At 43.2% G+C, this 14,044-nt stretch overlaps 1 protein-coding gene across 1 annotated transcript in view; it reads left to right on the top strand.

Annotated features, from left to right (window-relative positions):
• Window positions 1-12,110, top strand: part of AGBL1 (ATP/GTP binding protein like 1) — a 331,916-nt gene extending 319,806 nt beyond the window's left edge. Inside the window, exon 23 of the mRNA XM_038146649.1 lies at window positions 12,038-12,110. Within this exon, the coding sequence (XP_038002577.1) occupies window positions 12,038-12,068 (31 nt within the window). The 3' untranslated portion in view covers window positions 12,069-12,110. The remainder of the gene's footprint in view (window positions 1-12,037) is intronic.
• Window positions 12,111-14,044: the final 1,934 nt, after the last annotated feature.

Below are 14,044 nucleotides of genomic sequence, written 5' to 3'. Positions count from 1 at the left end.
TCAAAAGTTTTTGTTTAAAAGAAAAGCTGAATCAATACATTGAGAAACTCCTAGATTTCTTCGTACCACCTCTCCAGAAAAAGCTGTTTTGCACCTCACAGATTTTAGGTGCTCACAGAATCCTTTTTTTTTTCCCGCCTTTGAGCATGAAATCCTCAGGAGTCACTGCTGAGCACTTCAGTGAGCTTCTGTCCCTCTTCTTCAGCTGAACCTCAAAAATGCAGGGACCTCAAAAAACATTTCTTTGGTTTAAATCACTCCCATCAAACCAGTGTGTCCTCTCCTGATCACTGGGATGCCTTTGCTCTCCAAGATCATTGTCTATTCACTTTCCATGTGGGTCTGCCTCAGACAACCCAGGAGATCTGCGTTTCAACCAGAATCATTTATGAAGCAGCAGCTAAAGTGCTGGTGGATTAAAAGATGCCATGCTGTTTGTTGTTGTTTTAAATCTGATATCTTTACAAAGGGAAAACATTTCCAGAGATGAGTTTGTAGTGTTAATAAAGATCTGAGGCAAGTGAACAGGAGAAGGAAGTAGGAGGAAGGTTTTGAAAACACTTTGGGGGGGTTGGGGGGAAGCCAACATGAAATGGAAGTTAAAATGAGAGGTGCAATCATTTAAGAAAAGACACTCAGCTCCTTCCCTCTTTCCTTGCTCTGCTTTTCTTCCCTGATAAACATATGGATGGGAGAGTTGAAACAGATTTAGGGTAGGAATGCAAATGAGGTTTACATGAAACAGCATCTTGGTCATTGCTGGAGGAGCCTGGATGAGTCCCAGGTTCCCAGGCAGCTCAGGTTTGCTCAGGTGCAGCAGGAGCAGCAGGTGCCTCCAGGCTGCACTCGTGGACCATCCGCTCACACAGCAAGAGTTTGGCTGTGCCAGGTGCAGAGGATTAGAAAGTGGGGAAATGGGCCTGATCCAAACTTGTGCTTGGTGTGATTTGGATTCTGGATGGCTTAGTGGCCCTTGAGGGTATGTGGCTGCTCGCACATAGTGCTCAGCATCTCACAGAAAAGGCTAATGTTGGCTAAGGCTTTGATGTTGTTCCATTAGCCTGTGCCTCGCCTCGGACAGTCTGTCACACAAGCCAGGCATCCAAAATATAGGTCAAAGAGCTTCTTGTTGTGATACTCCACACCTAAAAACTTCTCCTGCATAAATTTCAATAAAATAGCTGCAGTGTCTGAGGATTTTTAATAGCCTGAATGGCATTTTCCTCCACTCTGCATTCAATTCCAAAATCCCCTTGCCTGATATTTGATGTCTACCTGGGGCTGACAGCCCCAAGTATGCAGAAGAGGGCAGGAAGGATTGTCCTGGTGTCCCTGTGCTGTCTCATATGGGAGCAAGGATTGCATTGATAAAAGTAATAAATGCCCAAAAGCTCTTCCTTCCCAACCCCTGGAAATCCATGGCACCAGTCAAGGTGCTCAACCACCCTGGACTAACTACCTGAGAGACACCAGCACCTCCAGAGGGAAGCAAAACAAACTGCTCCCTGGAAGTATTTCTGCTGACTCTACAGGAGGCTGCAGTTAGAGTAATTTGGTTGTACTTTAATAAATCTGGGCTAATCTTTCCTCAAAACCTGCTCTTGGCAACATCTTTTCCTTTCTGGGAGGCCATACACCCATTACCAATGTTCAATCCATGCTTTTGAGTGAAGGAGACCAAAGAATGGGTGGGGAGGAAATAAGACTTGACAGCTGAAACCTTTTATTTTAAGGGCTGGAAAATGGTCACATAAGCCTGGCTGTGTTCCCCCAAGTTGGAAATGTTGTGAGCTGGAGTTTGGCACAATGCTCTCTTCTTAGTGACTAAATATCTCATTAGTTTGAGATGTAGGATGTGAGGGGGATGGCTGTTGTCAAAATGAAGCACTATGAAAAAGGTAGATCTCAGGATGTGCTCTTAAAACTTCCATGTAACTACTTGGCATTTCTTCTTAACTCCCAAAAGGACTGGATTTAATGATACACTTATCTATTGTGTGCTTGACCTCGTGTCTGGTCTCCCCAGGATGGCCCAAAAAATCAATGGTAAGACTTTAATCAGCTATAATAAGTTCATGGAAGAGAATCATTTACTAAGGCCACTCTGTCATATGCATTTGCACCCTGGTTCCAACTGATATTTTATGCCAATTATTAAGTATGAATCAGGATTGGAGGGAAAATAATCTGTGCTTGGTCAACCTTGTGCTTTCTGAGATTTTCAGATGATAAAACCAGCAGCCCTCTCTGCCCCTTATCCTTCTATTGCAATATTTAATGGATATGTTTCCCTCCTAAATTATCTGTGGTGCATTTTTTTATCTACTTTTTATAAAGTATAGCAAAATCATACAATGGTTGGAGAAAACAAAAAACAGCTTATTCATTAGGACTTCAAGCAACTTCAACCCAGGCTTGGGGGCTAGAAAGTAACATGGAGGATTTGTGCACAGATTAGATGCAGCTTTCATGTACAGTCAAACACTTCTGTAGTAAACAATTTAAAACCCAAATCTTAAAAAAAAAAAAAAAACAAAAAAAAAAACCAAAAAAAAAAACCAAACCAGCAAAAATAAACACCACAGACCTACAGTATCACACAACTCTGGGAGTTATTATTTTTACATAAAAAGGTCTATCTGGGCTCTGCTAAAAGCTAGCAATTAGCTTGTACTGCAAGGAGTGGAAGGCAGACAGCGAGTGGCACCTCAGTGGTTTTCTTTGCTGTTTCACTGCTATTGGGTCCATCAGAGAGATGTCATCACCATGACAGTGAGGAAAAAAAATCAAACCCTTTCTGAGGAATAGCATGCTCAGCTCTTCAGCTGTGTGATTAGCAGAGAGCGAGCTTGGAAGCACCACATAGTTAATTAAATCTTACTTTGTCTCTTTTTAACATTGTAATTACACCAATTATAAGTCAGATCCTGATGTTTTTCAAGGGGTTTCTGAGAGCTCAGCTCCTTGAGTCTGACATTATGAGACACATAAGGTAGAAGAGTTGGGTTTGTTTTGGGGTGGTCCCTGGCTTGCAAAAACTCTTTTTCCTTTGGGTTTCTGGTGTGCAGACAATGGACACCCAAGCAGAGAGGGAAATCAGAGGGTTGATACACAGAATGGGTCTGTTAATGGTCTTGCATCTTTGTGCTGTGGAAGGCAAACCTAGAACAGGCCCCGGCAAATCCTTTCCTTGTAGGAACCTCTGGGACCTAGTGGCAGGCTCTGTCCTGTGCAGGTCTCCTAAAAAGCTGTATTTTAGAGAGGCAATACTAATAATAAGTTTTGCTAATAATCAGCCTTAGCTCTGCTGTTCTTGGGAGTATCTGGGAGGCAGCAAAATGTGCTCAGCCCATGGAAGGATTACTGGCAGTCTGAAAAGTAAAAGTCATACAGTGATCTCAGTCCTCCTAATGCTGTTACAGCAAGTGTGAAAAAAGGGCTTGTGCGTGTTTGCACCCTACACAAGGACCCTGTGCTCAAATGGAAAAAAGTATTGCTCAGGCAAGGGATTAGGCCACTGCCAATTTTCCTAGGCTGACAGCACTGCTGAAATAGGAAAAAAAACCCAAATATGATTTCTCCTGCAGCTTCCCATAAGTCTTGCTTTGGAGCTCTCTCTCTAGCAGTGCCAGCAGAGGCAAGGCTCCTCCTTCCCCCTGCTCCCCTGGTAGCATCACTAAGAGCTCTTCACTGAATGACAAACAGACTGTGAGAACACAGGGGCTGGACATTACAGTTTATTGGTAAGCTGAGTACTCCCAGATAGCTCAAAAACAGGAGCTGCACTGCCAGACTCCAGCCCCTGACGGTGCTTAGAGACACACTGACTGCACCTCTGAGAGCTTCCAGGTACCATCACTGGCGTAGCCATCTGGAGCCATGAGGGATGATGGTGATTCCAGACCAGCAGAGAGAGCTCTTGATATGCACTCATGGCTGAGGACATTGAGAAAGCACATCACAACCATTTCCATGGCAACTGGCTTTGATGGACTTCAGGGCAGGAGGAAACTAAAGAATAAGTTGACTTAGGGCAAAGGAAGAAAAACTGTGGTTATAAGTATTTTGTAAGTGCTGGGTGTGTGTGGGGAGGTGTTCACCAACATGAGGGTGGAACCTAACCTAAGCCATTCTCCAGGTTATTCGTCTCAGTCAGGGCCCAGCTTTTGCCAGCTGCCAAACATGTGAAGTTTTATTTTCATTGGTGGCTTCTGCTTCAGTGTTTCTATCACTTTGGGAAAATTATCACTTAAAATCCATAAAAAACCTCCGCATGGCAGGGGTTTCCCCTGGCAGCAATCTCAGTGTGATCTTAGAGTCTTCTGTGAGTCCTGGACTTTGGGTTCAACAGGGCAATTCTGCATAGTAATGGGCTTTGGAGAGTAAAGCTCAGGGATGCACTGTCACTGGGCTTGGAAAACCAAGCCCCAAATAAAGCATTTTTGTGAATCTGTGGCAAAATCTATGTACTAGCAGTGCATGTTTGGGCAAAAGGAGTGAGTCAGGTGCTAGGAGAGGATTGCATTAATTTATTTTCCTGTGAATATCAAATTGAAGAGAAAGAAGCTGTGCTGCATGGCAAAAACCAGCATGGATTAAGCACAACTTCTATTCTGTTCCTGAAAACAGCTCTGGGTATACTGGAAGTCTAAGGCTAATTGGAGAAGGCTTGTGATGGTCCCATCAGAGAGAGGAATGATTCAGTCACTCCAGCTGAGCAGAGTCAAATGCTTCCAGCTTTTGGGTTACACTCCAGGAGACAGGATGCTTGGCCAGGCTTACTTGTTCTGGCGTGAGCATGAGGGAGTGAAGACAAACAGAGAAGCTTATTCCTCAAAGAAAGTGAGTTTCTCACATGCAGAGGTTTGCAAAACAGCTGTTCAGGACAGAGCAGAGCCCAGACAAGGGTTTTTTCTTGCCTTGTCTTCCCCAGTGGTATCAACCTAAACTCCAAAAGCTTGAACATAAATGTGCTGAGCTGTGTGCTGCTGTGGGCCAAATCTGTGTGCACCGACCTGGAGGCTTAGAGTTACCCTTTGGTATGAAGAGAGAGGTGTTTTTCTAACCAGGCATTTAGAAATGAGAAAGTGGGCCAGAGACATGGAAGCTGTGAAGCCACAGAGCACCTTGGACACCTGGTTTCCATCAGGCAGGACATCCTGCCAGCACAGCCTGTTGGAGGCTCTTTCTGCTGGGCTCATTAGCACCCCTAAATCACAGCTACAGCCTCTGACTCAGAAGTTACCCTTCCCACCCCTTTCTGTTTGGCATTCTGGAGTTATTTATTTATATCAGGAGAGACGATGGCGGTGTTTCACAGGTGGTCGCAGTGGAATGCTAAGCAGGCAGGCCGGGTCCCGCAGGTACTGCAGGACGTGGAGCTGATTTGTCCAATCCTACGTGACTAATATTAAATATCACCATATGGAGCTGAAGTCTTCCCCAGGAGTTTATCACTAATTCATCTAAGGGTGACTTTTGTTGTCAGTGTTAATGTAATGCTGGACTTTTCTTTCTTTTTTTCTGTGTTGCTACACTGCCTTCCTTTTTTCCCCTTTTTTTTCCTGTTTCTGAGAACTACTCAAGGCAAACAGAAATATTAATTAAACTGTTTAAAAAATAATCTCTGCAGAAAGGTTATTCTTGCACCTAGAGAGCTGAATGGAAAGTATGTAATTTGGTCACAGGGGGAAAAAATAGCTCACTTCCCACCTGTCTCTTGTGAAATCAGTTGCTTAGCTGTGAACCTTACTCTTAGCAGAGAAGCAGAATTTATTCCATGTAAACAGTATCATCTATCAACTGATTTTTTTTTTTTTTGCCTGTTTGCACAAGTATTTTGTGAGGTTATATTTGCCAGCTGGACTGTTTAGCTGGCAATTTTAAGAAAATCAATTCAATCCTTCAACACATGGTGAAAGTTGTTCACCTTGACTCTTCACTTCTTACAAACAATTACTGGATTCTCAGAGTTGTGTACACACACTTCAGATCTCTGATCAAATGGCTGGCATGCCTGGCCAGTTATAATTAACCAAACCTCTTTCTCAGGGCAGGACCCTCTGATGTGCATGGAAATAAGGCCTATCCCCCTCCTCTTGCAATGAGCTCCTTCTCTTGTTCCTTTCTCAAACCAATCTCTTTTTAGTGCTGTTTATTTCAGAATCCCATTGTGCTGGGCACCGTGAAAACACAGAAGCACAACAGATCTTTGAATCTTTACAGCCAAAACATATCTCTGATGGATCAAATTAGCCTTTTCAATCAAGAGCTGCCTACTGCTTGGAAACTCACAGTTGTTTCTGCTTTTTCTGTTGCCTTCACTGAGATATTTTTGTTTTCTGATGCCCAGACCACAATCACGTTTTCTCTTTTGACCGTTCCACTGGGGTTTGTCCACTGTGAGTGATGCTCTCTCCAAATTCCTTTTCCTAGCATCAAAGAGGCAGCTCAGGTTGGGAATTACAGCCGGGGCAAGCAGCTCTGCTCTTATGCTTGTTCCTGGGGATTGCTGCATAACGCGAGTGATGAGGGGAAGATTGATGGAGCAGCAAGCACAGTTCAGGTTGCAGCCGCTCCCTCACTCCCTGAGAGCCCATTAAAGGGAAGATTTAGATGCAGCAGTAGTTGTTGGGATGGCTGGAGAGTTAATTCCACATGGAGGACAATTAACAGCTCCTAGTGAGGCAGAACTTATGTTGTCATGCTCAGGGCTGAGCTTCCATCCCCACCCTGAGGAAGCTTTTACCTCACCTGAGATTTTACCTCACCTGAGCCACCTCAGTACCTTCTGCAGAACCAGGGGTGAAGGTCAGCCAGGGAAATGCATGTGGGACTTTGCATCCCTTTGGATCCAAGTGCCTGTTCCAGCCCCACCTGCAAAATTCCCAATGTTTTGCATTGAATAAAGGGAGGGTATTTTTAGGTGGTTGTGTCTCGTCCACCATCTAACTGTACTTTCAGGAAAGATATGAGGGGAAATGGTCTGCATTTTGGCCACAATAACCTCCTGCAATGTTATAAGCAGGGGACAGTGTGGCTGGACAGTGCCCAGGCAGAAAGGGACCTGGGGGCACTGGTCCACAGCCAGCTGAACATGAGCCAGCAGTGTGCCCTGGTGGCCAAGAAGGCCAATGGCATCCTGGGCTGTATCAAGAACAGTGTGGCCAGCAGGGCCAGGGAGTTCATTCTCCCCTGTGCTTGGCACTGGTGAGGCCACACCTCAAGTGCTGTGTCCAGTTCTGGCCCCTCAGTTTGGGAAGGACGTTGAGATGCTCAAGCGCGTCCAGAGGAGGCAACAAGGCTGCAGAGGGGCTGGGAACACAAACCCTGGGAGGAACGACTGAGGGAGTTGGGGGTGCTCAGCCTGGAGAAAAGGAGACTCAGGGGTGACCTTATCACTCTCTACAACTTCCTGAAAGGTGGTCGCAGTCAGGTAGGGTTGGGCTTTTTCTCCAGGCAGCACTGACAGAACCAGAGGACACAGTCTCAAGCTGTGCCAAGAGAAATGTAGGTTGGATATTGGGAAAAAGTTTTTCACTGAAAGAGTGATAAAGTTCTGGAATGGTCTGCCCAGGGAGGTGGTGGAGTCAACACCCCTGGACGCGTTCAAAAATAGACTGGATGTGGCACTCAGTGCCATGGTTTAGTTGAGGTGTTAGGGCTGGGTTGGACTTGATGATCTTGAAGGTCTCTTCCAAGCTGGTGATTCTGTGAATTCTGTGAATGGATTCAACTGAGAAATATACCAGCCCAAAGATGATCCTCCTTTAGCTGTGTTCCTGGCACCATCATGGACAAAGATCTTTTGCTCCAATTCTCAGAAGACACATGAGGAAGCACAGAGCCATCCCAGCCTGGCCATTGTCACGCCATGAAGTAAGGAGGTGGTTACACTTACAGATATTCAATATAATCAGCTTCTAAGTGATGGTCTTTAAAGACCCATTCAATTGTTTCACACATTTTCACTAACGTATCAGCACTGCAGTGAGAGTAGAGATCACTTATCACCTTTCCTGTTCCTACCTGAATGTAAAATTACTTGGGTTTCTTTTTGTTTCCCAGTAGAATAATTCTGAAGCAGGTTTTTCAAGATTTGGGTTGGGGACCATTTGCAGTCACTTTCAAAAAGTTTCACCTGTACATTACACACATGATGCAATTTAAACTCCATTTTAACTTCATTTTTCTCTAAGAACAGCTTTAATTTCTTTTTTTTTTTTTTTATTTTCCCTTAACTATCAGAAATGTCATACAAAACCGGTAAAGAAACCCAAGGAGACAGTTATTAGATAATAGTGCTACAGATTAGCAGTCATACAGAGTCTGCCTTACATTGTATGTTTTTAAATTCATTTTAAGGGTAGATTTTAACATTGAATTTCAGTCTTTTCAAGGCTACAAACTTCCTACTGAAACGAAAAACCTCTTAATACTTCACATTGTAAGAAGTTGCTTTATTTGCTCATTTTTGGGGGGGCAGTCCTGGTCCAGAAACTTTGCTGCTTGTGAACCACTGCCCCAGGAGACCAGCCAGCAAACACCAGCTGGTAATTTCCTACCTGAGTTGCACTGGCAGAGCTGCCAAAACACACCAGTCACCCTGTCCCAACCTTCACCATTTCCCTGCTAGCTCAAAACTGGGTTTCCCTTGGTTATGGAGCAGAAGAAAGTTGGTAACCTCCACACAATTACACAAACTCTAATACAGCAATCAGTGTAATTTATTCAAATAAGCCCGTACTGCAGTTTCTTGATTTACGTGAGTTTGTATTTGCAGTCCTTTCAAATCATTTGGGACAAAGAAGAAATTGCCTTAGATGCTGCTCTTCTTTGAAGGGAGTGAATTTATGATTAATGTTATTTCATAAACAAATTAATTGATTTACTTGTACATCTTCAAAAACTTCGTTGCATACTCAAAGTGTAAAAGAGTTATGATTTCAAGGATGAAAAGCTATGTCCTTCATGTGACTTTAAGAAATTAAATCCTGGTTAGGCACAAAAGAGAGTGATGAACTTATGATTCTTGTCTGAGACTGATAACATGACTGAATTTCCATGCTTTGATTAATTTCTTGCCTTTAGCCAGTGCTCAGTTGATATTTGACATCTGTGATAACCTATTTTCAGGTACATGATCCCACTTTTTGTACTAAGTAATATTTTGAACCCATCCAACTACACAACAGTAGCCAAACATCTAAATAGTCCTTGAGTTGTTCCTTCAATTTCTTAAATTCTCCAGCTCTTACTCCAAATGCCATTATTTTGAAATGTTCATCTCTTTTCTGCCGGAAGCTACACGGTGGCTGGTCCATACTCAGGGTCAGTACATTTATAGGACCATATTCCTATAAAACTTAACCTTACAGGATTTACATCTTTGCATTGTTCTTTGCCTCATCTTCTAAGGTGCATTATTATAAACAGCCATAATTATGATTAATACTAAAGCAGCAAATTAATTTTAAAAAGTCTTGAAATTAATCTGCCAGCCAGAAGTTCATTCAAATATTACCCAAACAATGCTTGCCTTAAAATGTCCAAGAGTAGCTCTGCATAGAAGAGACATTGTCTTAATTAACTGACTTCTGGGTTATTTTTGAGACCATTTTTTTCTCTCCTTCTGACTAGGGTTAATATTCAGCTGAAATGTTCTGTTGCTTAGGAACCATCTCGTAATGCTGAATTCATTAAGGCTTTTTCCAGCTTGCTCCCAGGAACCTTGTTAGATAGTGTTTCCTACTTTTATCCTAATTAACAGGTACCTAGGAAAAAAAAAAAAAAAAAGAAAACTTATTTCAGTAGAGAGCATTTCTGTTTATCTTTTGCCAGTCTTTTTTCTCCCACCTGTAAAGAAGCTGTAGTATTTCTGACCTCAAGCTCCTAATTCTTTTTCAGTAAATTACAATATCCTTTGAGCAATGCAAGTACAGTTCTCAGGCTGGTCCTGGTGTTGCTGACTGTCAAGAGGATTGGGTGGGCTCTTCCCCTGGGCTTGGGTGAGCTCAGCAGCTGATTTCAGTCCAGGCTGCTGTTTCAGCCCAGGCAATGTCAGTGATATTTTGATTTAAATGGGATAGCAGGCTGGGGCTTGTGACATCAGCATGGCCAGAAAGGTGAGTGGTGCATGCACAGAGCCAGAGGGCTGCAGGAGCCCAACAGCTGTCCATCATTCACACCCAGGGGACAAGAGCCACAGCTGAAAGCTGGACAAATGGCTCTGTCATTTTGTCCATCCCTAACCTCCTCTGAAGTTATCCATTAGGGCCTCATCTCCTGCCACATCCTTTATCTGTTTCACACTGCAGGGTTCTTAGCTTGTGGCTCTGGTTTTCCTTTGCTCATGGGTGCCCAAAAGCCAAAGGGGAGCACAGCCAGTTTGTTTTTGGTTTTTTTTAAGAAATTGGGTATTCTTGGATGAATTTGGAATCTCATTTACATCAACAAGGCCAAATAGGACAAGCTCTATTGATGCCATTAAACCAACTCCATATTATGAACAAAGAATGAGAGTTCTGGAGTCTTTCTGATGAACAGAAGGCTCTTCTTTCAATAGGTTTATTTCTGTAAGTTTTGTCAATCAAAACTTTTTCTTTTTTTTTTTTCCCTGTGCTGCCCCTCCAGCCATATTTGCCCCAGCCATACTCCAGGACTCAATGTCTGGGAAAGGACAGTTTTTTTCCACCAGCGCTTTTATGTAACTTTAGAAAGTGAGAACCTTTTCAGATCCAAACATAGGGGCGGCGGGGAGTATGGATAACCTAAAATATATGTGTTGATTGCTGCTGTGCCTCCCACTCCCATTCTGCATGCAGAGCCTGGAAATGCCAAGGCAAAGGTGTTTCCATGGTGTTTACTGTTTAGACCTCTGCAGTCAATATCCCGCCCTGATAATAGCAAGGAGCATGTTAACATGTGATTTTCAGCCAAGATCTGAAAATTCAAAAGTGCTGAGAATATTAGCCATGGAAATGAATAAAGAACTGGATTTCTGGATGCTTGTGCAAGCTTCCCATGCCCCCAAGGCAACAATTTCTCCATACTGATAATAAAGAGACTTGCTTTCTCCATGTTGAGTTCTCAGGCAGAACTGCTGATGCCACAAACATTTTATTTATTGCCAGCCCTGATTAGATTTACCAATATTTAGCAGCCAGACACAGAATTAAGTGATTTTAAGTGATCACATCCTATTAAACATTTGTCTTTGACATGGCCCTGTTAATTGCTTTGCTCTGCTTTAAGAAGCCAATTCAGATTCTTTTAAAGGTCTGTTAAATAAGGAAGACAATATGCTGCCTGTTTTGTAAAAGCTGACAGCAGTGTTCAGGTAAAATAAAGATGAATTCAAGGGAGTTATTTATTTCCCAAACTAAATTGGAGTTAATTTTGGATAATGATTCACCTTAGTTATTTTAATAGCAAGCTGAATAAAACAAGAAAAGTGAAATGGCATCAGGAAGGGTTTTTTTTTCTGATAGGGCTGGATTTCTGAATGAAAGGGTTTTATTTTGCTTTGTTTTAATAGTTTAGTGGGTTTAATCCAGACATTTCATTAATGTAGGTCAATTCAATCAGTTTTAACTCAGGAAAGTGAACATTCTGGAAGGGGAAAGAAAAAGGCACAGTAATTTTTGAATATATACATATATATATATATATCCAAAAAAATCAAAAGCTGAAAGAAACTTAGTTTTTAGTTCACTAAAAATCTTTCTATTGAATGACCGCAATTTGAAAGTTTTTATTTTGTTTGCTGAGGGTGTTTTTTAAAATATGTGCTTTGGATTACTCTGAAATCAATCTCTTTTCTGATCTTCCAGAACTGCAAGCATATCAACAACAACAAAAAAAAATCCCTTATTCATGCACCTCTGCTCATGAGGGAGTCTGTCTCTGAAAGCATTCCAGCACACTTTCACAGCTGTTAAAACTTCAGATTGCTCTGATAGAATTCAGGGAGATGTCCAGACAGTGAGATCTTTCCTGATACTTTCTGACACTCACTATCAATAACATTTCTCACCAGATATCCTCTTCATCGTATCAGCGTGCCCTGAGCTATGGCTGGCAAAATCACACACAGACTCGCACACACACAAGAGAAAAGAAGAGCTCACAGGTGAGATATGTCTAATATTTATCTCCATTCCTTTTTTCATGTCCTCAAAACAAGCTTTGCAAATGAGAGAGACAGGAAAGACAGAAGTGGCAGCCCTGTGAATTTGTATTAGCTCAAAAGATCACTTCTATCCCCAGTTTCATAAAAGGTCAGTGAGTCACGATGATGGGTGACTCTGCTCTAATTTTGGTTGGACTGCAGGAGACAGCTCAGATCTGTCAGGCTCTGAAGACAAGCTCAGTCCCAGTGCAACAAGAAGGTAAAACATGCCCTGTCCTTGTGCTGCTTTTCTCATCTAAGGGAAATGAGAATATGGAAAAGAGTGTGACAGGAAAGATGGACAGAAAGAGCAAGAGCAAATCTGCTCCTTGGCGTGGAAGGGGAGGATGTGAGCATGTCTGACTAAGCCATCTCTGTGGAGGGAGGCTTGGAAACACTGGCATGGAGCTGCTGCCATGTGTGACTCATTGAGAGTCAGCGTTAAGTGAAGTGTGGCTGATTTGTGTGGTTCATGTGGAAAGTCACTGTTTAGGTGAAGTGGAAGATGAACCTAAGGGATTAATTGCCAGTTTTTTTCCAGGGGGTCCCTGAGTCTCCAACTTGCTGAAGGTATTTCTGACTGAGCAGCACTGGGAGTCTCATGAGAAATGCTGCTCCTCTGAGTTGGCCAGTCTGCTCTGCAGAACAGCTGAGCACTGGCTGAGTGTTTGTACAGGGAAGAAAACTGGAAGGAGCTGCTTTTGTGGCTTCAGTGTTTCAAGAGGCCCTGGCAGATGCAGATTTAGGTCCAATTTCTGTTGCAGACTCACTAAAGAGGTGTGAGTTGCTTGCCTCAGCTGCCTAACAGTGGAAGAATACTACTTCCCATTACTGCTTTCCTGTCCTATTCAGATCATATTCCTTCCTGTGGAGGAAATCCATCTCAGTTGGCAGTGGCATAATGCCAAAACCAAGGACTCCAGTCACAAGCAATGCCTCTGCATGTTTGTATTATTGCATTCCTGTTTTTAAACTTCTGCCTCCTTTACAACATCCCCCTTGCCAGCATGAGGGGCTGCGTTAGCAAAGTCAGCAGATGATACGGTTTGGATCCCATCTCCTTTGTCCTTTTAGAATTTCCACCTGATTTTCAAAGCTTTTGCCTCCCTCTGAAGCAGCTGCACTGCTCCAGCTGAGAGGCTGTCGAATGACTTGTGCCTGTCCCTCTGCTCGTGACACTGGGGGATCTGCTGACCCAGATCAAGTGTGAGCTGCAGAGCTCTTGCACTTTCTAGGCACAGGCCATTGTGGGCAGTGGCAGGAGACCCAAGGCCCCCCAGAGGAGGTGCCATGTTTGGATGGGCTCCTCTTCAGGGTTCAATTTCCCCCTCTACAATAATCCTCAGGTTCTCACTTTTTAAAATAAGTCCAGTGAGGAGAAAGAAACAGCTTGAAGAGAGACAACAGAGCCAGAAGTGGGTCTAGGGGACAGAAGAAAGTCACCTCTCTGTAATTCTGAACTTCTCAGTTTCTCATCACATTGCACAGGGCAGACTAATCCATGGCAAGCAGGTGCAACAGTGAATTTTCTTATCAATCCTGCTGCTCACTCTCCCACTCCTCCTCCAGCTCAGGCAATCAAAAAATCAGATCACTGAAATTGCATTGTGGGAGCAAATATCTCAGTAAAGGGAATGTTTGGACTTAGGGTTTCAGTCCCATAATATTAATACCCATAAATGGGGTGAGCAATTTTTAATTATTGGTTGATTCATTTTTGTTCTTCCGTTGGAGAGAACTTAAGGGCACACCTGTCTACAGGTCCTGGTTCTGTCACACACACTGCATTTCCATCAGCAGTTCCCAGCCAGTCCTCTTGCACAGCACTCTGCTCACAAGCCCATACAATAAGTCCTTCTGATTAAATATTCCCCA

This window comes from Motacilla alba, chromosome 10 (genome assembly GCF_015832195.1).
Source record: "Motacilla alba alba isolate MOTALB_02 chromosome 10, Motacilla_alba_V1.0_pri, whole genome shotgun sequence".
NCBI classification, from domain to species: domain Eukaryota; kingdom Metazoa; phylum Chordata; class Aves; order Passeriformes; family Motacillidae; genus Motacilla; species Motacilla alba.
Note: the sequence above shows the minus strand (reverse complement) of the source record. Positions and strands in the feature narration are given on the sequence as shown.